The 25,109-nt window shown below is 48.4% G+C and overlaps 1 protein-coding gene across 1 annotated transcript in view; it reads right to left on the reverse strand.

Annotated features, from left to right (window-relative positions):
* LPCAT1 (lysophosphatidylcholine acyltransferase 1) overlaps nucleotides 1-25,109 on the reverse strand; it is a 624,443-nt gene that overhangs the window by 336,446 nt on the left and 262,888 nt on the right. Inside the window, 1 exon segment of the mRNA XM_030209843.1 lies at nucleotides 21,871-21,905. Coding sequence (XP_030065703.1) covers nucleotides 21,871-21,905 — 35 coding nt within the window.

The raw sequence follows: 25,109 nt of genomic DNA on the forward strand, positions 1-25,109 counted from the left end.
AACAAATGCGGATATTTCAGCCCCATGGACACCTGAATGCGGAGTTCCCCAAGGATCCCCACTATCACCCACCCTCTTCAACCTAATGATGATACCCTTAGCCAAACTACTTGCCAACCAAAACCTCAACCCCTACATATATGCAGATGATGTCACGATTTATATCCCGATCACACATGATCTAAATGAAATCACCGACAAGATCAACCAAAGCCTCCAAATCATGCACTCCTGGGCAGATGCGTTCCAATTAAAACTTAATGCAGAAAAAAAAACAATGTCTTGTACTTACCTCACAACATAATACAAGCAATTTCACCACCATAACCACACCAAACTTCTCTCTCCCCATCTCAAATAATCTGAAAATCCTTGGAGTTACCATTGACCGAAACCTCACACTCGAAACCCAAGTGAAGAACACAGCGAAAAAGATGTTCCATGCCATGTGGAAACTCAAAAGAGTAAAACCTTTTTTCCGCAACTTGGTAGAGTCCATGGTATTAAGTCACCTGGACTAATGCAACGCACTGTATGCCGGTTGCAAAGAACAAAATATTAAGAAACTCCAAACAGCCCAAAATACAGCCGCCAGACTCATATTTGGAAAAACAAAATATGAAAGTGCAAAACCCTTAAGAGAGAAACTCCACTGGCTCCCACTTAAAGAACATATCGCGTTCAAGATCTGCAGGATGGTACACAAAATCATCCACGGAGATGCCCCGGCCTACATGCTAGACCTCGTGGACCTACCTCCCAGAAATGCCAAAAGATCATTCCGCAAAAGTTCCTTAACCTTCACTTCCCCAGCTGTAAAGGACTAAAACACAAGCTCATAAATGCGACTACCTTCTCCTACATGAGCACGCAGCTGTGGAATGCACTACCAAACGACTTGAAAACAACCAACGAAACAGCTAACTTTCGTAAATCTCTGAAAACGTACCTCTTCAACAAGGCCTATAAAGAAAACCCATAGCTTAACTACACCACATTGCTAATCCACCCCAGTTTTGATAGTCATCTCTCTATAATATCTACTTAGACCTTTTTTTCTCATCATTCTTATCTCTGTATCACCAATTGTACCTGTTAGCCTGGAATGGCTATGGCATAATAAGTCTATGTAAGCCACATTGAGCCTGCAAATAGGTGGGATAATGTGGGATACAAATGCAACAAATAATAATTCCTGATTGGCTGGCAGGGTCTGACTGACATCAGAGGGTGTACTTTAGCCTACTTCCTTTTGCCTTCCCTGCTTTGGCGTTACATTTCTTAGTGACTAGAAAGCCGGACAGTTCTTAGAACGTGCTCTATGCTCTGGCTTTGATCTGTGTTTCTGTTCAGGGATTCCTATTTCCCTGCCCTCTGTTTGTGCTGGCTGGTTTCAGCGTGTGTGTGTGTGGAGCTGTAATCAGCTCACTGCCTCCAGCTGGGCTCTCCCCTCACTGCTTGCAGTTCTCAGTGATGAAGCCCGCTGTGTGTTTGTTCAACGGGGCTGTGCTCCTATCAGAGCTTTCTCTCTGTTTGTTTGTTAAGGATCTCCTTCCCTTGTGTGCCTGCCTGCTGGCTCAGTAAGTTTGCTGGCTCTGCCTCTGTCTTCTGGGTGTTCTGTCAGAGATTTCCTTTCTCTTCTGTTGTGTCTTTTCCCTGGCATTTGGCTGGGGCCTAGGTTTTCCTTTTGTTTGCTGCTCCTGTCTCTGGCTTGTGGGGGTGGGGTGTTCCTTCTCCCCTTGGTCCCGGGGGAGGGGGGTCCTTTGGGCTGTTGATTTTTCCTCCACTCGCAAGGGGGGGGGGGCAGGGGGCTTCCTGTTTTAGTTCCCCTGTCCTGCGCTGATCCCCTGGGGGGGGGGGGGGGGTGGCCCCGCTTTGGTTCCTTTGTTACTCCCTTTGCCCTGTGGCTGGTGTTCAGCATGTGGCTGGCACCTTGGGGGGACTCCTGGGTTCTTTCACCCCTCCTGTGTGTGTCTGGGTTCCTGTTCGGCTGCGAGGCCCGCCTGTATGCCTATTTCCCTTTCTTCCTGAGGTGCTGCGGGGGAGGGTAGGTTACGGGTTTGAGTAGCTGGGGTGTGCAGTGGTGGGTCGGTCTCCCCTTGGCCTGGGTCGGTGCTCTGCTGGCCTTGGCCAGGGCTCAAGGACTCACGACCAACCCAACGGATTACATCCACCTTCCATGTGTCAAATGACCCTGGAGGAAACAGGAATGCGAGCGCCGGGAACTTGGGTTAATGCTTCGAGAGGTTCCGAGGAGGTATCGGACCATAGCGTAGAGGGAGTGACATTAAGTCCTCCCCAGATAACAGCTCCTCCAAGACCCGGAGAAGGAACGGAGGTAGTGGTGCAACAGCAAGCTGAGACATCCAGAAGTGGTGGAAATCCAGCGGCTGTAGTTGGAGGCCCCATTACCATGTCTTCGCCTATAGGAACACCACCGCAGACAGGATTGGTGTTACAAACTCCCCTGCCTGCGGGGAACTCCCCTGCCTGCGGGGAAGCAAAGCGAATCTCCCGGGAGAACTGGTGGAATAGAGAGACCAGCTGTTATTACAATGCAAGTACTATGGGAAGCGATTCAAGGATTAAATACCACTCTACAACAATTCTCAAGTTCTATGCGGGGTGAAGTGGCGGAATTGACACAAGCTCAAAATCAACTGACTGGTAAGGTTGAGGAGCAGAATACTAAGATGGATTACTTAGATAATGAGGTAAAATCTTTAAAACTTTCTATAGCAGCAACAATAAAAGATAACTTTCAAAAGTGTAAGATTGAATATTTGGAGACTCAGACAAAGAGGAATAACCTTCGGTTTTTGAATTTCCCCAAATCACCTCTTATTTCTTCAGTAGAAATGTTAAAAAAATATTTTGTGGAGGTTTTGAGTCCACCTCATGAAGGTTTTCCGCCAATAGCAAAAGCGCATTATATTACCGGTACTGGAATAAGAAGAATGCAGGATATCCCTCAGCCTGATTTAAATTTAACACAATTCCTTGAAAGCTCCATGGGAGTTATTACTGAAAGAACCACATTGTTAGTTTCATTTGCTCTGGAACCGGATCGAAATAATATATTTAAACTCTACTTCCCCCACATTAATACTCTTTTCCTGGGATCTAAAATACAGATTTTTCCTGATCTTTCAAGAGATACTCAAAAAAGAAGAAAAGAGTTTATGATGTTAAAGACGAGAGTCCTTCGTTTAGGGGGGACTTTTCTCCTTAAATTTCCATGTAGATGTAATGTCTCTTCACTCTTCAAATGATATTTTCTTTGATCCAGGGAAATTGTTAGATTTTATTTCCAGTACAGAATAAGTTGTGGCTATCCTTGATCGCCAATGCTATTTTTCGGCTGCATTGACTTATGTTCCTTCTACTCTATTGATAATTCTATTAGTTTATTAGTGTTAAATATAAATAACTAGTAAAAAAGGCCCGTTTCTGGAATGAATGAAACGGGCGCTAGCAAGGTTTTCCTGGGAGTGTGTATGTTTGAGAGAGAGAGCCAGAGTGAATGTGCGGGTGTGTGACAGAGTGAGACTGTCTGTGTGACAGTGTGTGTGTGAGAATGAGAGTGTGTGGCAGGGCCCCCTCTCCTGTTCCTAATGCCCCTCATCCCGTTCCCTCCCCTCCTTTTCCTCCTCCTTCCCACACTTAGGGTTCCTTAAGGCTTTCAAAAGTCTATGTACCCCCGTGGCCCTAACGCCCAGTATCCGGATACCCCATCGCTTTCCTCCTCACCCCTCCCCCAAGATGTAACACTTTCACGGCCTTCTTTTTTTTTTTTAAGTGTCCTATCTACCCTGTGTCCAAATGCCTGGCATTCAGATTGTGTTCCTCTCGTAAATTTTCATTTCTTTCATTCATTCAGAACTTGCCCCCCCCCCCCCCCCCGAACACTTTCAGTTCCTTCAGTCTTTTAAAACTCTCCTATGTACCCTGTGTGCTAATGGCAAGCATTGAGATTGTTTTCCTGTCCCAAATTTGCATGTCTTTCAGTCGTTCACAACTCCCCCCCCCCCCCCCACCTTCTCCAGTTTAACACTTTCGTTTCCTTCAGTCTTTTAAAACTCTCCTATCTACCCTGTGTCCTAATGGCCAGCATTTAGATTGTTTTCCTTTCCCAAATGTTCATGTCTTTCAGTCGTTCAGAACTCCCCCCTCCCCCCATTTAACACTTTCGGTTCCTTCAGTCTTTTAAAACTCTCCTATCAACCCTGTGTCCTAATGGCCAGCACTCAGATTGTTTTGCTTTGCCAAATTGTCTGTCACTGACATCACTGACGTCAGTGCGTGCCTGCCTAGCAGACCACTTCCGGCAGGCACGGTCCCAGGCACATCCTGTTGGAGGTGAGAATTATTATATAGGACTAGTACAAAAGGCCCGTTTCTGAAACAAATGAAACGGGCGCTAGCATGGTATTTGTTTTCTGCCATGAATATGTTGTAATAGTTTTTTATTATAATTGTGTTGTGTTGGTAATGAATAATTGTAATTTGTGCTTTATGTGCAATTTCATTTTTAATTTTTGTGTTTTTGTAGTGGGTTTTTTTTTGTATTTGTAGGATGTAGTATAAGGAAGTTACGAAATACTACATCCTACAAATAGGATGTTGTGTGCACGCATGCTTTGTGATTATTTCTTGCCAAGTGTATGTGAGAGTGTCTGTGTGAAAGAGAGAGTGAATGTGCGAGTGTGTGTGTGTGAGAGAGAGTGAGTCTGGGTGTGAGTGTGTGTGAGAGAGTGTGTGTGAGAGAATGAGATTGTTTGTTTGAATAAGTGTGTGCGCGAGTGCATATGTGAGTCAAAGTGATGTGAGTCAAACTGAGAGTGAGGGAGTGTGTTTCACATAGATAGTGTGAGAGAGTATGTGTGCGATACATAGAGTGTCTGTGAGTGCGACAGTGTATGAGACAGAGAGTGTGTGTGAGACCGAGTGTGTGTGAGAGTGTGTGCGTGTGAATGTGAGAGAGATGCTGTCTCTCCATGGCAGAGTGTGTGTATGTTGTAGTGTGGGTTGGGGTGGTGTAGTTTGGTTATGTTTGTGGGTGTGAGTGAGAGAAGTTGGTTTTCCAAGGTAGAGCGTGTGTTTTGTTTTTTTTTTTTTTTTTTTTTGGGGGGGGGGGGGGAGTGTGTGGGTATAAGTGTGAGACAGCGTGGCAGAATTTGTGTCTGCTGTTGTGGGGGTGATTGGGGTAGTGTGTGTCTGAGTGAGTGTGTTTCTCCATAGCACAGTGTTTGTATGGTGCTTGTAGGAAGGGGTTTGGTGGTTGAAGGAATGCATGTGTGTATGTGCAGCCAGATGCTGTTTTTCCTTTGGATATTTCTTTTATGATGTCGGTGGGGGGGTGGGGGGTGTTTGTGTGGGGAGGTTGTCAGAGTTTGTGTATGATTGTGTGTGGGGGGGGGGGGGGGGGGACAGTGTAGCAGCGTCTGTGTGGGAGAGTTCGGGCACTCACCATGATCAACATTTCGTGCATTGAAATAATCCCGTCCATTTTTCTGCTCCACTGTGTTAAAATGACAGCTGCTGCTGTGCGTTAGCAGTGTTTCTGAGGGATCGTTGCCGTTGCGCAGGCGCGCTTGTTGTGGGCTCGGAATTCGATTTGCGTTTTTTTTGTAGCGAGACACAGGCGCACTTTGTGTTGTTATGCGAGTTGAGTTAAAGGCGCACGCGAGTTAGGGAGCGCGAGTCTTTAATGTCAGTTTTAACTCATTACTCGCCCTCGACGTTGTGACGTCTTGACGCGAGGGCTGAGCAGACAGATGGTCGTTTGTTGTGGGCATGGGAGTGGCTTGGTGTGTTTTTGTTACCCGCCCTCAACGTAATGACGTTTTGACGCGAGGGCGGAGCAGACAGATGGAGCCTGAGCTTCAGAAGCTTCAAACCCTTCACTGAAGCCACGGAGTCAGCTTCAGAACGTTGAGGGTGCTTTTTATTATATAGGATTTCCTAGTTCTTGGATCAAATAATTGTGGACTAAATTTAACTGATTTCATTTCTTAGTATTATGATTTAATCAATTAGTGTTATATTTTCTGTATTGCACAATTTATGTTTATTGCATAAATGTAAAAGTGAAAATTCATAAATAAAAAAAAATTAAAAAAAAGAAACACTGGAAGTGTCCGCAACTCTGGTGTAGCTGTGTAATACTGGTAATGTCAAATTCTGAAGAGTGTAGACTGGTGTAGCTGTGAAATACTGGTCATGTCTGCAACTCTGAAAAGAGGAGACTGGTGCAGCTGGGAAATCCTGGTAATGTCTGCAACTCTGAAGAGAGGACACGGGTGCTGCTGTGAAATACTGGCTGTGTCTGCAACTCATGACTTAGCCTGTTGCCCCGAGAGCCAAAAGGAAGAAGCTTTCGCATCGCAATAGCCCAAAGACACGAGTAGCCCAAAAAGGTCCGTGCATAAATAAGTACAACGATGCTGGTACCGCCCATGGGCAACAGAATGCCAGTAAAATTCTTATCTTTTTTTTGTAAAGAAACATCTGGTGAAGAGCAGCCACTTCAAAGTTGCCTGGCCATACCTGCCCAGAAAGAGGAACCTGCCAGAAGAAACCAAACACTGCAATATGAAGCCCACAGCTAGCAAGAAAACGCAGACCCGTATCGGTATCACATGGCTGCCAAGACTTAGAATATGGCGCTAAAACCGAAAATGAACAGGGGAGCAAAATGAAACAATGTTCCCCAGAACAGCCAACAGTACTCTTTCTAGTCCTGTTGTGTAAGGCACCCAAAAAACAAGAACACTGCTAGTAAACTTACCTTATGGTTTAAAAAAAAATGAAACCACAGTTGGGCAAGGACCTGGCACCATCAGGTTTCCTCCAGCTCCAAATGCAATGCACCACAGTTCGAAAGGGAGCCTCTTTCAGGACAGAAATCACTGCTCAACTGACTCTCAGAGAGGCCTCCTCCCCAGGGTAGGAGCTGACTGAGCCATACAGATGGGAGCTGTATGTACCATCCACTGGAGAAAGAACATACTGAGCATCCTATAGCTGCACAGGGCCTTAGGAGGGCGAATCACATGGTCTACTTTCAGTTTCTGTCTCCAACAGCTGGTGAATGAGCACAACTACCCATTCGTCTGGTCTGGTCTGGAAAGGGCACAAAAAATCCTTGTTTTTAAGGTCAAGCGAGTTTGAACAAAATATGGAAATTATCAGAATATATAAATGAAACATAAAAGTATTCAAATGACAGTCTCTAGGGGAAAATGGGATTGAAGATGTGTGGGAGAAACAAGGAGAGATGGATGAGTAGCAAGTGACAAGCAGTGTAATTTTGTACTTTATAATGCTGGTGTTTAAGCAACTTATCTTAATTTCAAAAGTCTTATGTTCCTGGATTGTTTAAAAATTTTGACTTAGTAATTTGACCATAAGGTCATGGTGCAGTGCTCTAGTCCTGGAAAATGCTCACCTATAGAAGAGTTACATTAGTTTATCTTGAGGCAGTTTTTATAAATGGGTTAGTTTTGCACATAACATGACAGAAATGAACCTAAATCCTAAGCCATGTGGAGTATGATCTCAGTCTCTCAAACTTACCGCTAACACTCGCCATAAAACTTGCAACATCAGAAATAGAGATTCCTTCTGGGAACCACCTTAGTTTGTTTTTATGTTTGTCTGATGATGTGGTGCCTGCGTGATTTGAATCATTAGCATCTCGCCCAACTCTCAACATAGCACCCATTTTCATATTTTCTGCATTAAATAATATATATTTGATTAAAAACACGAGTATGATCCCCTTACATAGAATGTTTTCCCCATGTGGTAAATGTGGGGTCCAGTGATATGTGCCTTGCAGTCTGCAGTTTTATCACCTTCTAATCACCCATGCATGTTCCCTATGTTTCCCACTTGTACCATGTCCCTTGAAATTCTTTTTTGTGCCACTCATATACTCTGATATCATTGTCCTTTGCTATCTGAAATGAAAATGAAGCTTCTGAAGCTCAGGCTCCATCTGTCTGCTCCGCCCTCGCGTCAAAACGTCATTACGTTGAGGGCGGGTAACAAAAACACACCAAGCCACTCCCGTGCCCACAACAAACGACCATCTTTTTGATTATATATAGAAACACTTTTCTGAATTATGACAATTGTTAAAGAACAGTTTGCCTTTTTCCCAGTTTTTAAGGCACCGTCGTCGCATATGCTCCGATGATAAGGAATTTAAATCTCAATCGAAGATCTTGTCAGCAAAATTGGGAGCAAGGGGATATCCTAAACAAATTATACGAAAAACCTACAGACGAGCGCGGTTCAACCATAGAGACATATTATCGACCCCGAAACCAGATACAACTTCAGAAGAGGATAACGTACTAACATACGTGATGCAGTATAGTCCAACCTCGCCTATGGTCTTTAACTTGTACAATGCCACAGTTTAATAACGCGCGGATAAGGTTTGCATACAGCAGGAATAGAAATTTAAAAGAACTCTTGAGCCCAGCGGTTCTACCAAAGATACCAGCTATACCAGGGGACACAGAAACGAATATAGGCCACTCTAAATCTGGCAATTGCATTTTTTCTCCATCTACCTCTTGCACCTTTGATGACCCGCCCTGTAAGGCGTACAAAACCCCAACCTTGGCTGACTTCTAATATCCGCTACCTACGTTCCTGTACCCGCTCCGCCGAACGCCTCTGGCGGAAATCTCGGGCCCTTGCTGATTTCTTACACTTTAAGTTCATGCTGACCTCCTTCCAATCTGCTCTTTTACGTGCCAAACAGGATTATTATATCCAACTGACCAACTCTCTTGGCTCTAATCCTCGACTTCTCTTCACCACATTGAACTCTCTCCTCAAGGTGCCCCCTCCCCCAACTCCCCCTTCATTATCTCCTCAGACCCTTGCTGAATTCTTTCACAACAAGGTTCAAAAGATAAACCTTGCTTTCTCTACCTCACCACCTCTCCCTCCACTAGTCCGTTCCCCTCTCTCTCCTTCCCCTCATTCCCTTTCCTCCTTTCCTGAAGTTACTATTGAGGAAACTACACTTCTCCTTTCTTCCTCAAAATGTACCACCTGTTCCTCTGATCCCATTCCCACCCACCTTCTTAATGCCATCTCTCCTACTCTTATTCCTTTTATCTGTCACATTCTCAACCTCTCACTTTCCACTGCGACTGTCCCTGCTTCCTTTAAACATGCTGTGGTCACACCTCTCCTTAAGAAGCCTTCACTTGACCCTACTTGTCCCTCTAATTACCGACCCATCTCCCTCCTTCCTTTTCTCTCCAAATTACTTGAGCGTGCTGTTCACCGCCGCTGCCTTGATTTTCTCTCCTCACATGCTATTCTTGACCCATTACAATCTGGTTTTCGCCCTCTCCACTCAACTGAAACTGCGCTTACTAAAGTCTCCAATGACCTATTACTGGCTAAATCCAGAGGTCAATATTCCATCCTCATTCTTCTTGATCTTTCCGCTGCTTTTGACACTGTCGATCACAGCATACTTCTCGATACCCTGTCCTCACTTGGATTCCAGGGCTCTGTCCTTTCCTGGTTCTCTTCCTACCTCTCCCTCCGCACCTTTAGTGTTCACTCTGGTGGATCCTCTTCTACTTCTATCCCTCTGCCTGTCGGTGTACCTCAGGGTTCTGTTCTTGGTCCCCTCCTCTTTTCTATCTACACTTCTTCCCTTGGTTCATTAATCTCATCCCATGGCTTTTCCTACCACCTCTATGCTGATGACTCCCAAATCTACCTTTCTACCCCTGATATCTCACCTTGCATCCAAACCAAAGTTTCAGCGTGCTTGTCTGACATTGCTGCCTGGATGTCTCAACGCCACCTGAAATTAAATATGACCAAAACCGAGCTTCTCATTTTCCCCCCCAAACCCACCTCCCCGCTCCCCCCGTTTTCTATTTCTGTTGATGGCTCTCTCATTCTCCCTGTCTCCTCAGCTCGAAACCTTGGGGTCATCTTTGACTCTTCTCTCTCCTTCTCTGCTCATATCCAGCAGACCGCCAAGACCTGTCGTTTCTTTCTTTACAACATCCGTAAAATCCGCCCCTTTCTTTCCGAGCACTCTACCAAAACCCTCATCCACACCCTTGTCACCTCTCGTTTAGACTACTGCAATCTGCTTCTTGCTGGCCTCCCACTTAGTCACCTCTCCCCTCTGCAGTCGGTTCAAAACTCTGCTGCCCGTCTCATCTTCCGCCAGGGTCGCTTTACTCATACTACCCCTCTCCTCAAGACCCTTCACTGGCTCCCTATCCGTTTTCGCATCCTGTTCAAACTTCTTCTACTAACCTATAAATGTATTCACTCTGCTGCTCCCCAGTATCTCTCCACACTCGTCCTTCCCTACACCCCTTCCCGTGCACTCCGCTCCATGGATAAATCCTTCTTATCGGTTCCCTTCTCCACTACTGCCAACTCCAGACTTCGCGCCTTCTATCTCGCTGCACCCTACGCCTGGAATAAACTTCCTGAGCCCCTACGTCTTGCCCCATCCTTGGCCACCTTTAAATCTAGACTGAAAACCCACCTCTTTAACATTGCTTTTGACTCGTAACCACTTGTAACCACTCGCCTCCACCTACCCTCCTCTCTTCCTTCCCGTTCACATTAATTGATTTGATTTGCTTACTTTATTTATTTTTTGTCTATTAGATTGTAAGCTCTTTGAGCAGGGACTGTCTTTCTTCTATGTTTGTACAGCGCTGCGTATGCCTTGTAGCGCTATAGAAATGCTAAATAGTAGTAGTAGTAGTAATTTATTAACCCGTTCAACCAGAGAAGATGTACTCTCAAACAGCGAAGATACTTACCTGTAGCAGGTATTCTCCGAGGACAGCAGGCTGATTGTTCTCACATGTGGGTCGGCGTCGACGGCAGCCCAGGAACGGAGATTTTTCCAGCAAAAATCCATAGAGCTTTGCAACAGCTTCTGGAGCACGGGGCACTCGCACAGCGCATGCCCGGCCATCTTCCCGCCCGTGCGTGTCCGTTCCGGCCTCAGTTATATCAAAAAGCAAATAAAGAACTACAACAAATCCAAAAGGGGAGGTGGGCAGGTTGGTGAGAACTACTACTACTACTTATTTCTATTGCGCTACTAGGCATACGCAGCGCTGTACACTTGAACATGAATAGACAGTCCCTGCTCGACAGAGCTTACAATCTAATTAGGACAGACAAACAGGACAAACAAGAGATAAGGGAATATTAAGGTGATGATGATAAAATAAGGGTTCTGAAGAAGTGAATAAGGGTTAGGAGTTAAAAGCAGCATCAAAAAGGTGGGCTTTTAGCTTACATTTGAAGACGGCCAGAGATGGAGCTTGACGTACCAGCTCAGGAACTCTATTCCAGTCATATAATGCAGCAAGAAAAAAGGAACGGAGTCTGGAGTTAGCAGTGGAGGAGAAGGGTGCAGATAAGAGAGATTTACCCAGTGAACGGATTTACCCAGTGAACGGAGTTCCCGGGGAGGAATGTAGGGAGAGATGACAGTGGACAAGTACTGAGGAGCTGCAGAGTGAATGCACTTATAGGTCAATAAAAGGAGTTTGAACTGTATGCGAAAACAGATAGGAAGCCAGTGAAGTGCCTTGAGGAGAGGGCTAATATGAGCATAACGACACTGGCGGAATATTAGTCGTGCAGCAGAATTTTGAACAGATTGAAGAAGAGAGAGATGGCTAAGTGGGAGACCTGTGAGAAGCAAGTTGCAATAGTGTAAGCGAGAGGTGATAAGCGCGTGAATGAGGGTTCTGGTAGTGTGCTCAGAAAGGAAAGGGCGAATTTTGCTGATATTATAGAGAAAGAAACGACAGGTTTTAGCCGTCTGTTGAATATGTCCAGAGAAGGAGAGGGAGGAGTCGAAGATGACCCCAAGGTTACGAGCTGATGAGACAGGAAGGATGGTAAAATTATGTATAATCATACCTGATAATTTTCTTTCCATTAATCATAGCTGATCAATCCATAGACTGGTGGGTTGTGTCCATCTACCAGCAGGTGGAGATAGAGAGCAAACTTTTGCCTCCCTATATGTGGTCATGTGCTGCCGGAAACTCCTCAGTATGTCGATATCAAAGCTCCATCCGCAGGACTCAGCACTTAGAGAATTACACCCACGAAGGGACACTCTGCCCAGCTCACCACCGCCGAAACGGGGGAGGGGAATTAACCCAGCTCATCCCCACACAAGTGGGGGAGGGGAATCCGTCCAGCTCATCCCCGCGGAGCGGGGGAGGGACACCACACCCGCCGATGCGGGGGGATCTGGCTTATCCTGCAACCGCAACCGCGGGAGGAGCTGACTGACCCTAACACCGCCGAAGCGGGAGGGGTACAAAGCTGCCCTACAGCCGCACGAAGCGGGAGGGAGTGCCGGCAGAATTTATGTCTCAATCCAGCCCCGTAAAACGGGGGGGAGAGGAATGCAGCAGCTCACTGTAACACAAACTCGTCTCAACTCTTGAAGAATCCAAGTGAAAAAACTTGAACACGAAGTCTTTCTGAAGTAACTGAAGACTAAACTTGAACCTGAAATGCAACCAGAATAAAAACAGTACAGATATCTGGGAGGGGCTATGGATTGATCAGCTATGATTAATGGAAAGAAAATTATCAGGTATGATTATACATAATTTTACCTTCCATATCATCAAGCTGATCAATCCATAGACTGGTGGGATGTACCGAAGCAGTACTCACCCAGGGCGGGACATTGAAATCCCTGACCTCAACACTGAAGCTCCAAACCGGGCCTCCGCCCGTGCAGCCACCGTCAAACGGTAATGCTTGGAGAATGTATGAGCCGAAGCCCAAGTTGCCGCCTTGCATATCTCTTCCAAGGAGACGGATCCGGCCTCTGCCATCGAGGCCGCCTGAGCTCTCGTGGAGTGAGCCTTCAGCTGGATAGGCGGCACCTTCCTTGCGGCCACATAAGCCGCTGCAATGGCTTCCTTGACCCATCTTGCCACTGTAGGCTTAGCAGCCTGCAGACCCTTACGAGGACCTGCAAACAGGACAAACAGATGATCCGATTTCCAGAAATCATTGGTCACTTCCAAGTATCTGATGATGACTCGCCTCACATCCAGATATTTAAGAGCAGAGTACTCCTCTGGGTAGTCCTCCCTACGAAAGGAAGGGAGACAGAGCTGCTGATTCACATGGAAGCGAGAAACAATCTTGGGCAGAAAGGAAGGCACTGTGCGAATAGTCACTCCTGCCTCAGTGAACTGCAGAAAAGGCTCTCGACATGAGAGCGCCTGGAGCTCGGAAACTCTTCTGGCTGAAGTGATAGCCACCAAAAAGACTGCTTTCAACGTCAGGTCTTTCAGAGATGCCCTTGACAAGGGTTCAAAAGGCGGCTTCTGCAATGCTCTTAGCACCAGGTTGAGATCCCACGCAGGCACCACTGAGTGCAGAGGAGGGCGCAGGTGATTTAACTCCCTTGAGAAAGCGCACCACATCTGGCTGCGAAGCCAGGGAAGCACCCTTCAGGCGGCCCCTGAAGCAAGCCAGAGCCGCTACCTGGACTTTAAGGGAACTGAGCGACAGGCCTTTCTCCAGACCTTCTTGCAGGAACGCCAACACTGAAGACATTGGAGCAGTGAAGGGAGAAAGTGAGCCTGCTTCACACCACGCTGCAAAGATACGCCAAACCCTGGCGTAAGCAGTAGAAGTAGAGCGCTTCCTCGCTCTTAGCATAGTGGCGATGACCTTGTCTGAGAAGCCCTTCTTCCTCAGACGCTGCCGCTCAATAGCCAGGCCGTAAGACCAAAGGGGGAGGGATCCTCCATCACCACGGGACCCTGATGTAACAGGCCCTGCTCCACTGACAGCCGCAGAGGATCGTCGACTGAGAGCCTGATCAAGTCCGCATACCAGGGACGTCTGGGCCAATCCAGACCCACCAGGATTACGCTGCCGGGATGCTTTGCCACCCGGTCTAGCACCCTGCCCAACATGGGCCAGGGCGGGAACACATAGAGGAGCTCTTGTGTCGGCCACTGCTGGAGAAGAGCATCTACTCCCAGGGATCGAGGGTCCCGTCCTCTGCTGAAAAAGCGCGGCACTTAGCAATTGGCCGATGACGCCATCAGATCTAGGCTCGGCTGGCCCCAGCGCTTCGTGATGTCCAAGAACGCCTGAGCAGATAGTTGCCACTCTCCGGGCTCCAAGGTATGGCGACTGAGAAAGACCGCCTTGACATTCATGACTCCGGCAATGTGGGCCGCTGAAAGCTGCTCCAGGTTCGCTTCCGCCCACTGGCAAAGATTCATAGCCTCCTTGGCTAGAGGGGCGCTCTTGGTACCTCCCTGGCGGTTGACATAGGCCACAGCCGTGGCATTGTCTGACAGGACCCGTACAGGCTTCAACACCAGTACCGGGATGAACTCCAAAAGCGCCAACCGAATGGCTCTGAGTTCCAGGAGGTTGATAGACCACTTTGCCTCTGCAGGAGACCAGAGCCCCTGCGCTGTCCTTCCCAAGCAGTGGGCTCCCCAGCCCGACAAAGAGGCGTCCGTCGTGACGACAATCCACTCTGGGGTCACCAGAGGCATTCCCGCAGACAACTTGTCTGTCTGCATCCACCAGCTCAGCGCCTTGCGCACTGCTGGGTCCGAGGGAAGGCGCACAGCATAATCCTCCGACATCGGAGTCCAGCGCCGCAGCAAAGATTGTTGAAGTGGTCTCATATGAGCCCTGGCCCAGGGCACTACTTCCATCGTGGCCGTCATAGAGCCCAACAGCTGCACATAGTCCCAAGGAGGAGAGGCTACTAGGAACTGGTCCACTTGAGCCTGAAGTTTGACGATCCGATTGTCTGGCAGGAACACTCTGCCCACTTGGGTGTCGAATCGAACTCCCAGGTACTCCAGGGACTGAGTCGGGCGCAGCTGGCTCTTCTCCCAGTTGATGATCCATCCCAGGGAGCTCAAAAGAGCAACTACCCGGTTCACAGCTTTGCCGCACTCTGCATAAGAGGGGGCTTGGATCAACCAGTCGTCCAGATAAGGATGGACTTGTACCCCTTCCTTTCGTAGGAAGGCCGCGATGACCACCATTACTTTGGAAAAGGTCCGCGGAGCAGTAGCCAACCCGAATGGGAGGGCTCTGAACTGGAAGTGTCGTCCCAGGACTGCAAAACGCAGAAAGCGTTGATGAGGAGGCCAGATGGGAATATGCAGGTACGCTTCCTTGATGTCCAAGGATGCCAGGAACTCTCCTGCCTTCACTGCCGCTATAACAGAGCGGAGAGTCTCCATGCGAAAGTGCCGCACTTTCAAGGCCCGATTGACCCCTTTGAGGTCGAGGATAGGCCGGACAGAACCTCCTTTCTTTGGTACCACAAAGTAAATGGAGTAACGTCCCTTGCCAAGCTGACTTTCTGGCACCGGAACGACCGCGCCCAGGCGGATCAGATTGTCCAAGGTCTGCTGCACTGCCACAGCTTTGACCGGAGACTTGCAGGGAGAGAGTACTAACCCGTCTTTTAAGGGTCGGCAGAACTCTAGCTTGTAGCCGTCTCTGATGACTTCCAGCACCCACGCGTCTGAAGTTATTGTGGTCCACTCGCCCAGAAACGAGGACAGCCGTCCTCCAATCTGCACTGGGGCGTGGACCAAGGCCCCGTCATTGGGTACGAGACCCTGGGGGAGGACCGGAGGGAGCACCTCCGGGACGGCGGTCTCTGCGAAAGGAATGCTGCTTGGGGGAGAAATTCCTCTTGAAGGAAGAAGGGGCAGAGGAGCCCGACTTGCCCGGGCGGTACCGACGGGCTTCCTGCAACCGTCCTCTGAAGGTACCGGGACGAGTACTAGCCCGAGCCCAGACCTCTGGTAATTTCTTGCCCTTAGACGTGCCGAGATCGGTCACGATTTTGTCCAGCTCGACCCCAAAGAGCAGTTTGCCTTTAAAAGGCAATCTAGCCAGGCGGGATTTAGAGGCGTGGTCAGCAGACCAATGTTTCAGCCAAAGCCACCGCCGCGCAGAGATTGTCTGAGCCATGCCTTTAGCTGAGGCCCTCAAGACATCATACAGCAAGTCTGCCAAATAGGCTAAGCCCGATTCCAGGGCCGGCCAATCAGCCCTCAAGGAATGATCCGAGGGGGAAGCCCGCTGCACCATAGTCAGGCACGCCCTGGCCACATAGGAGCCGCAAACTGAGGCCTGCAAACTTAAAGCAGCCGCCTCAAAGGACGACCTTAAGGCCGCCTCCAATCTTCTGTCTTGGGCGTCCTTCAGGGCCGTGCCACCTTCCACCGGCAAAGCCGTTTTCTTAGTCACCGCAGTGATTAAAGAATCCACGGTAGGCCACAGATAGGCCTCACGTTCACTCACAGCCAAAGGATAGAGGCGGGACATAGCCCTAGCCACTTTAAGGCTCGCTTCCGGGACATCCCATTGAGCCGAAATTAAGGTGTGCATGGCATCATGCACGTGGAAGGTTCTAGGCGGGCGCTTCGTCCCCAGCATAATGGCAGAGCCAACAGGGGCTGAGGGAGAGACGTCCTCCGGAGAGGAAATCTTCAAAGTGTCCATGGCCTGTAACAACAGGTTGGGCAAATCCTCTGGGCTAAAAAGCCGCGCTGCAGAGGGGTCATCCGCTCCATCCGAGCGGGGATCTATCTCCTCCAAGGAATCCGCAAAGGACCGTTGGGAGACCTCAGACATGCTGCCCTCATCTACATCGGAGGAGACAAAGTCCTCCAAGGCCTGGGAATCAACCCGAGGGCGTTACCTCTGGGAACCTCAACCTCTTTACTAGACGAGGGAGCAGGGGCAGCGTTTTGCATGAGGAAAGCCTGATGCAGCAGCAAAACAAACTCGGGGGAGAAACCCCCCCAGACTGTGCACTTCCGCAGCCTGGGCAACAGCCCTAGACGCACCCTCAACCGGCGCTCACAAGAGCGGGGGAGAGACATGCTGCGCATCCAAAATGGCGTCCGGCGCGACACTCCGCGAAGGAGCCGCGCGGGAAGAACGGCGCTTAACTTTAGCCGCTTTTGTGCCGTCGCCCAAATTAAGGGCGTTCATGGCATTAATGTCTCCAACCTCAAGGGCGGCCCACGAAGAAGCCGTCCGAGCCGCGTGGCCGGCCAAGATGGCGGAGGCGAGGAGCGGGGGATGGGCGTTTATGGCGGGAAAAACCGCCACGCCGGAGGAAGGACCGGGACATTCATCGGTCACTAAACTGTCACCCATCAAGGGCGAATCAGGGTGTAAAACCCCCGCATCCCCTCTAGAAGCGCTCCAGCGATCCGGGGAGCGACCCTTTGCGCCCTCGCCCTCCGACGCCATATGCCATGAGGAGAAGAATCGGGGAACCCCCTGCCCGCTATAAAAAGGTAAAATTACCTGCTTGCCGCTCCGAGCTGTAACGAACTGGTGTCCCAGTGAGTAGCTGCAATGAACGTTTAAACAAACGTCGAAATAAACGCCTTTAAGGACGTTTAAAATTCTTTTTTTTTTTTTTTTTTAACGGAGCCAGCGGGAGGGGGGAGAAAAGGAGGGATCTGGCACCACCAGGTTTGCACTTGCTCAAAAGAGCCCTCAACCCCAGGCCTCAACAAAACCTAAGGATTAGGCTTGGAGGCCTAGCCAGAGCTGCTGCTGTGTGTGACCACCACCTGCTGAGATAGAGAACATACTGAGGAGTTTCCGGCAGCACATGACCACATATAGGGAGGCAAAAGTTTGCTCTCTATCTCCACCTGCTGGTAGATGGACACAACCCACCAGTCTATGGATTGATCAGCTTGATGATATGGAAGAGAGTGTTATCCACAGAAATAGAGAATGGGGGAGGAGGAGAGGTTGGTTTAGGGGGAAAGATGAGAAGCTCAGTCTTGGTCATGTTTAGTTTCAGATGGCGCTGAGACATCCAGGCAGCAATGTCAGACAGGCAGGCTGATACTTTGGCCTGGATTGCTGCTGAGATTTCTGGTGTGGAGAGGTAGATCTGGGAGTCATCAGCGTAAAGATGATACTGAAAACCATGGGATGAGATCAGAGTACCAAGGGAAGAAGTATAGATGGAGAAGAGAAGAGGTCCCAGGACAGATCCCTGAGGTACACCAACTGACAGTGGGATAGAAGTAGAGGAGGATCCACTAGAGTATACACTAAAGGTACGCTGGGAGAGATATGAAGAAAACCAGGAAAGAACAGAGCCCTGAAATCCAAGTGAGGACAGCGTATCAAGCAGCAGGCTGTGTTCAACAGTGTCAAAAGCAGCAGATAGATCGATAAGGATGAGGGTAGAATAGAGGCCTTTGGATCTGGCTAGGAACAGATCATTGGAGACTTTAGCAAGCGTTGTTTCAGTTGAATGAAGGGGACGAAAGCCAGATTGAAGTGGATCAAGAATAGTTTGAGATGAAAGAAAGTCAAGGCAATGGCGGTGGAGGGTTGAGAGAATGGACTAAGGGAAGGAGAGGTGGAGGTGACCTGGTTGAGAATTCAAGTTTAATCTTGTGAACCTTATCATGAAAGAACTCAGCCAGAGTCTGGGGGGAAAGTGAAGGGGGGTGGGGTTGGAGGTGAAGGCACTTTGAGGAGAGAGTTCAGTGTGGCAAAGAGACGACGAGGGTTTGAGCCAAGAGAATTAGTCAACTGGATATAATAATCCTGTTTGGCAAGTAAAAGAGCAGACTGGAAGAAGGTCAGGAAGAATTTGAAATGTATGAAGTCAGCATGGGCACGGGATTTCAGCCAAAGGCGTTCGGCAGAGCGGGCACAGGAACGTAGGTAGCGGATTCTAGAGGTCAGCCAAGGTTGGGGTTTGGTACATTTTACAGAATGGGGAATGAGAGGAGCGAGAGTATCCAGAGCAGAGAAGAGAATAGTATTATAGGAAGAGACAGCCTCATTGACAGACTTGGATAACATAGTGGTAGAGAAGAGATGTGAAACATTGGAGGACATAGTAGAACAAATAAATAAATAAACCTGCAGGCTTAAAGGGTATCCTGAACACCACCATTGTTTGTATCCTTCAGGCTGTAGGGGTATTTCCCTGTGTGTCTCACCTTGCTGGTCTTGGCATGTATAATCCTATGACATCAAAATGGAGGCTGTAAACTCTGACCTGCACAGCAGTGATTTAGCTAATTCAGCATTCTGGAAAATCTAGCAGACATGTAACACCAAGGACATGCTGTGGGCAAACCAGCCCCCTTTATCTCCCCGAGAAGCTGAAGGCTCCAGCAAGGCGGGTGATTAACAGAAAATGCATACCAAAATGTAACAAGTTGAAGGTCAAGAACAACGGACGCTTCTTGCCATGCAGTGAGCCGAGGAAGATCCAGATTGGTCCCCGCTGGTCACCTGTGCATCAGGGACTCAGGAGAGCGGGAACAAGTAGAAATCAGTTAGTCGGAAGCCTTGGAAGAAGGTGGAGGTGGAAAGAAGACCAGTGAGACCTAATAAGGTCCACCAACTGATGAACTGTGTATCTGGAGGAAAGTATCGTGTGGTTCAGCTACCTGTAAGGAGTGACCTGCGCCCTCCCTGTCTGCTGCAGAGTGCCTGTCCTGGCTCTGACGAAGACTCGCTGGTACCACAGCTTGAGTCTGGGAAGTATCCTGTGCAACTCCCGAGAGACTGCCACGAAGGTCAGCCGGGTGAGAGACACGGTGATTTATTTCCTATTAGTCTGGGGCTAGTTAGTGGTAATTACCTGAGCAAAGGACTGGGTATAGCATACTGTCCACAGCATACTTCTCGATACCCTGTCCTCACTTGGATTCCAGGGCTCTGTCCTTTCCTGGTTCTCTTCCTACCTCTCCCTCCGCACCTTTAGTGTTCACTCTGGTGGATCCTCTTCTACTTCTATCCCTCTGCCTGTCGGCGTACCTCAGGGTTCTGTTCTTGGTCCCCTCCTCTTTTCTATCTACACTTCTTCCCTTGGTTCATTAATCTCATCCCATGGCTTTTCCTACCATCTCTATGCTGATGACTCCCAAATCTACCTTTCTACCCCTGATATCTCACCTTGCATCCAAACCAAAGTTTCAGCGTGCTTGTCTGACATTGCTGCCTGGATGTCTCAACGCCACCTGAAATTAAATATGACCAAAACCGAGCTTCTCATTTTCCCCCCAAAACCCACCTCCCCGCTCCCCCCGTTTTCTATTTCTGTTGATGGCTCTCTCATTCTCCCTGTCTCCTCAGCTCGAAACCTTGGGGTCAAATTTGACTCTTCTCTCTCCTTCTCTGCTCATATCCAGCAGATTGCCAAGACCTGTCGTTTCTTTCTTTACAACATCCGTAAAATCCGCCCCAGGGTCGCTTTACTCATACTACCCCTCTCCTCAAGACCCTTCACTGGCTACCTATCCGTTTTCGCATCCTGTTCAAACTTCTTCTACTAACCTATAAATGTACTCACTCTGCTGCTCCCCACTCCGCTCCATGGATAAATCCTTCTTATCTGTTCCCTTCTCCACTACTGCCAACTCCAGACTTCGCGCCTTCTGTCTCGCTGCACCCTACGCCTGGAATAAACTTCCTGAGCCCCTACGTCTTACCCCATCCTTGGCCACCTTTAAATCTAGACTGAAAGCCCACCTCTTTAACATTGCTTTTGACTCGTAACCACTTGTAACCACTCGCCTCCACCTACCCTCCTCTCTTCCTTCCCGTTCACATTAATTGATTTGATTACTTTATTTATTTTTTGTCTATTAGATTGTAAGCTCTTTGAGCAGGGACTGTCTTTCTTCTATGTTTGTGCAGCGCTGCGTATGCCTTGTAGCGCTATAGAAATGCTAAATAGTAGTAGTAGTATAGTCATACCGTGATCAGGAGATAAGCTGCTAATAACTGTACTACCTCGTAACATAGTGTAACCTGACCAATCAGTTGTGTAATTTTATCTGGTAACCAGTAAGAATTAGTGTTTAGTAGTGTGACGTATGATTGTAATTTTTATCAGCCAGTAATTTTGTATTCAGCCAAAGCTTTGCCAGAGTTTCTATATATTTTGCATACATTATCTATATTTTCTTATCTATGATATCTACAATAAAACTAATATATTCCAGCTTGCTTTTCCAGTCACATTCTTCTCTCTCGGAAGTAACTGTATAGGTTCCAAGGTTCCCTCCCCTAGACCGAGTACAGAATAATTTGTTTGCAGATAGTTCTGTTTGGGGAACCTGGGTCACGGATAATTTATTACCTGTGATAACGATCCTACAAGGCCTCATTTACCAGAATCACAAGTCTAAAGTTACTCATATTATTTGTTACCAGGGAAGCTTTGATATGGGCTGCCTCAATCTGGAATAGAAAAGATTCTCTGATTCCTGATACAGAAGTTTGTCATGAACCTCAAGAACATCTTTCATAACCTAGGCCAGAGAGCCTCTATCTCTCTCCTTCTGATTCAGCAATGTGCCTGTATATGTTCGACCACTATGCCATTACATTTCATACAGGCAGTTTATGGAAGTTTACAGGTTTCCTTCCTCCTGTAAAAATCGGAGTATCATTCCCATACAAAGAACAGAGAAACTGGGAAATATCCTGCTTCCTTTGACAAATGTAATTACTTTTGAGGGGCAAACCATTCTGATCCTTGGTCTTCTATTTAAAAAAATAAAATACCTGCAATCATGCTGCAAATGTAAAGGGTCTTCCCTGGTTAAGATCATGAAAATAATTCAAGGACTCCCACACCAAGCCAATGGGAAATTTCCCTATACCCAGTGCAGTGATCCAAACTTGCTTATAGAAACAAACAGAGCATACAGAATATCTCTTGTGGCAAAAACTTATATTATGCAGAAACTGCTGTATCCAGAGTTGTAAATAAAAGGGAGGGGGGTCTGAACTTACGCGCCAGGTCCTTGCCATGTCCACGTGATGGTATCCTATGAATAAGAAAATTACATATATGACAGTGCATTAAATTAATCATTATTAATAAATACAGCAAAATAAATATTCCTTATAAAATTCCACAAAGGAAATCCTAATCACTCTGATTTGAACTTCAAATGCTATATAATGCAAAACTGTTTTATTTTAAATGATGCACAAACTATAAACTGAAGTGTTATGAAAATAAAAATCAATTCCCAGCAAAGTAACATGACACAACAAACTGATTAATTAGTTATTTGTCATCTGATAAAGCGAATGCTACATACCTGTAGAAGGTATTCTCCGAGGACAGCAGGCTGATTGTTCTCACTGATGGGTGACGTCCACGGCAGCCCCTCCAATCGGAACACTTTTCTAGCAAAGTCCTTTGCTAGTCCTCGCGCGCCGATACGCACCGCGCATGCGCGGCTGTCTTCCCGCCCGAACCGGCTCGTGTTCGTCAGTCCCATATGTAGCAAAACACAGGCAAGGGAAGACACAACTCCAAAGGGAGGCGGGCGGGTTTGTGAGAACAATCAGCCTGCTGTCCTCGGAGAATACCTTCTACAGGTATGTAGCATTCGCTTTCTCCGAGGACAAGCAGGCTGCTTGTTCTCACTGATGGGGTATCCCTAGCCCCCAGGCTCACTCAAAACAACAACCATGGTCAATTGGGCCTCGCAACGGCGAGGACATAACTGAGATTGACCTAACAATTTATCCAACTAACTGAGAGTGCAGCCTGGAACAGAATAAACATGGGCCTAGGGGGGTGGAGTTGGATTCTAAACCCCGAACAGATTCTGAAGCACTGACTGCCCGAACCGACTGTCGCATCGGGTATCCTGCTGCAGGCAGTAATGAGATGTGAATGTGTGGACAGATGACCACGTCGCAGCTTTGCAAATCTCTTCAATAATGGCTGACTTCAAGTGGGCTACCGACGCTGCCATGGCTCTAACATTATGACCCGTGACATGACCCTCAAGAGCCAGCCCAGCCTGGGCGTAAGTGAAGGAAATGCAATCTGCTAGCCAATTGGATATGGTGCGTTTCCCTACAGCCACTCCCCTCCTGTTGGGATCAAAAGAAACAAACAATTGGGCGGACTGTCTTTTGGGCTGTGTCCGCTCCAGGTAGAAGGCCAATGCTCTCTTGCAGTCCAATGTGTGCAGCTGACGTTCAGCAGGGCAGGAATGAGGACGGGGAAAGAATGTTGGCAAGACAATTGACTGGTTCAGATGGAACTCCGACACAACCTTTGGCAAGAACTTAGGGTGAGTGCGGAGGACTACTCTGTTATGATGAAATTTGGTGTAAGGGGCCTGGGCTACCAGGGCCTGAAGCTCACTGACTCTACGAGCTGAAGTAACTGCCACCAAGAAAATGACCTTCCAGGTCAAGTACTTCAGATGGCAGGAGTTCAGTGGCTCAAAAGGAGGCTTCATCAGCTGGGTGAGAATGACATTGAGATCCCATGACACTGTAGGAGGCTTGACAGGGGGCTTTGACAAAAGCAAACCTCTCATGAAGCGAACAACTAAAGGCTGCCCTGAGATCGGTTTACCTTCCACATGGTAATGATATGCACTGATTGCACTAAGGTGAACTCTTACAGAGTTGGTCTTGAGACCAGACTCAGACAAGTGCAGAAGGTATTCAAGCAGGGTCTGTGTAGGACAAGAGCGAGGTTCTAGGGCCTTGCTGTCACACCAGACGGCAAACCTCCTCCATAGAAAGAAGTAACTCCTCTTAGTGGAATCTTTCCTGGAAGCAAGCAAGACATGGGAGACACCCTCCGACAGACCCAAAGAGGCAAAGTCTACGCTCTCAACATCCAGGCCGTGAGAGTCAGAGACCGGAGGTTGGGATGCAGAAGCGCCCCTTCGTCCTGTATGATGAGGGTCGAAAAACACTCCAATCTCCACGGTTCTTTGGAGGACAACTCCAGAAGAAGAGGGAACCAGATCTGACGCGGCCAAAAAGGAGCAATCAGAATCATGGTGCCTCGGTCTTGCTTGAGTTTCAACAAAGTCTTCCCCACCAGAGGTATGGGAGGATAAGCATACAGCAGATCCTCCCCCCAGTCCAGGAGGAAGGCATCCGATGCCAGTCTGCCGTGGGCCTGAAGCCTGGAACAGAACTGAGGAACTTTGTGGTTGGCTCGAGATGCGAAGAGATCTACCAATGGGGTGCCCCACACCTGGAAGATCTGTCGCACTACCCTGGAATTGAGCGACCACTCGTGAGGTTGCATAATCCTGCTCAACCTGTCGGCCAGACTGTTGTTTACGCCTGCCAGATATGTGGCTTGGAGCACCATGCCGTGACGGCGAGCCCAGAGCCACATGCTGACGGCCTCCTGACACAGGGGGCGAGATCCGGTGCCCCCCTGCTTGTTGATGTAATACATGGCAACCTGGTTGTCTGTCTGAATTTGGATAATTTGGTGGGACAGCCGATCTATGAAAGCCTTCAGAGCGTTCCAGACCGCTCATAACTCCAGGAGATTGATCTGCAGATCGCGTTCCTGGAGGGACCAGCTTCCTTGGGTGTGAAGCCCATCGACATGAGCTCCCCACCCCAGGAGAAACGCATCCGTAGTCAGCACTTTTTGTGGCTGAGGAATTTAGAAAGGACGTCCCAGAGTCAAATTGGACCAAATCGTCCACCAATACAGGGATTTGAGAAAACTCGTGGACAGGTGGATTATGTCTTCTAGATCCCCAGCAGCCTGAAACCACTGGGAAGCTAGGGTCCATTGAGCAGATCTCATGTGAAGGCGGGCCATGGGACTCACATGAACTGTGGAGGCCATGTGGCCCAGCAATCTCAACATCTGCCGAGCTGTGACCTGCTGGGACGCTCGCACCCGCGAGACGAGGGACAACAAGTTGTCCCACGTGTTCACCTTTGGTGAAAAGCTTTCAACCTCCCTCCGACCGGCAGGTCGCCCGGCACTGACACTTGGATGTCGGCTATGCTCTGCTGGAGCCAGTCAAAAGCTCATCCCTTGCTTTTGCTGGGGAGCCGAGGGGCCTTGCTGAGGCGCACGGTGCTGACGAGAGCGAGCGCGCTGGGGCTTAGCCTGGGCCGCAGGCTGTCGAGAAGGAGGATTGTACCTACGCTTACCAGAAGAGTAGGGAACAGTCTTCCTTCCCCCCAAAAATCGTCTACCTGTAGAGGTAGAAGCTGAAGGCTGCCGGCGGGAG

The sequence above is a fragment of the Microcaecilia unicolor genome, chromosome 1 (assembly GCF_901765095.1).
Source record: "Microcaecilia unicolor chromosome 1, aMicUni1.1, whole genome shotgun sequence".
Lineage (NCBI taxonomy): Eukaryota > Metazoa > Chordata > Amphibia > Gymnophiona > Siphonopidae > Microcaecilia > Microcaecilia unicolor.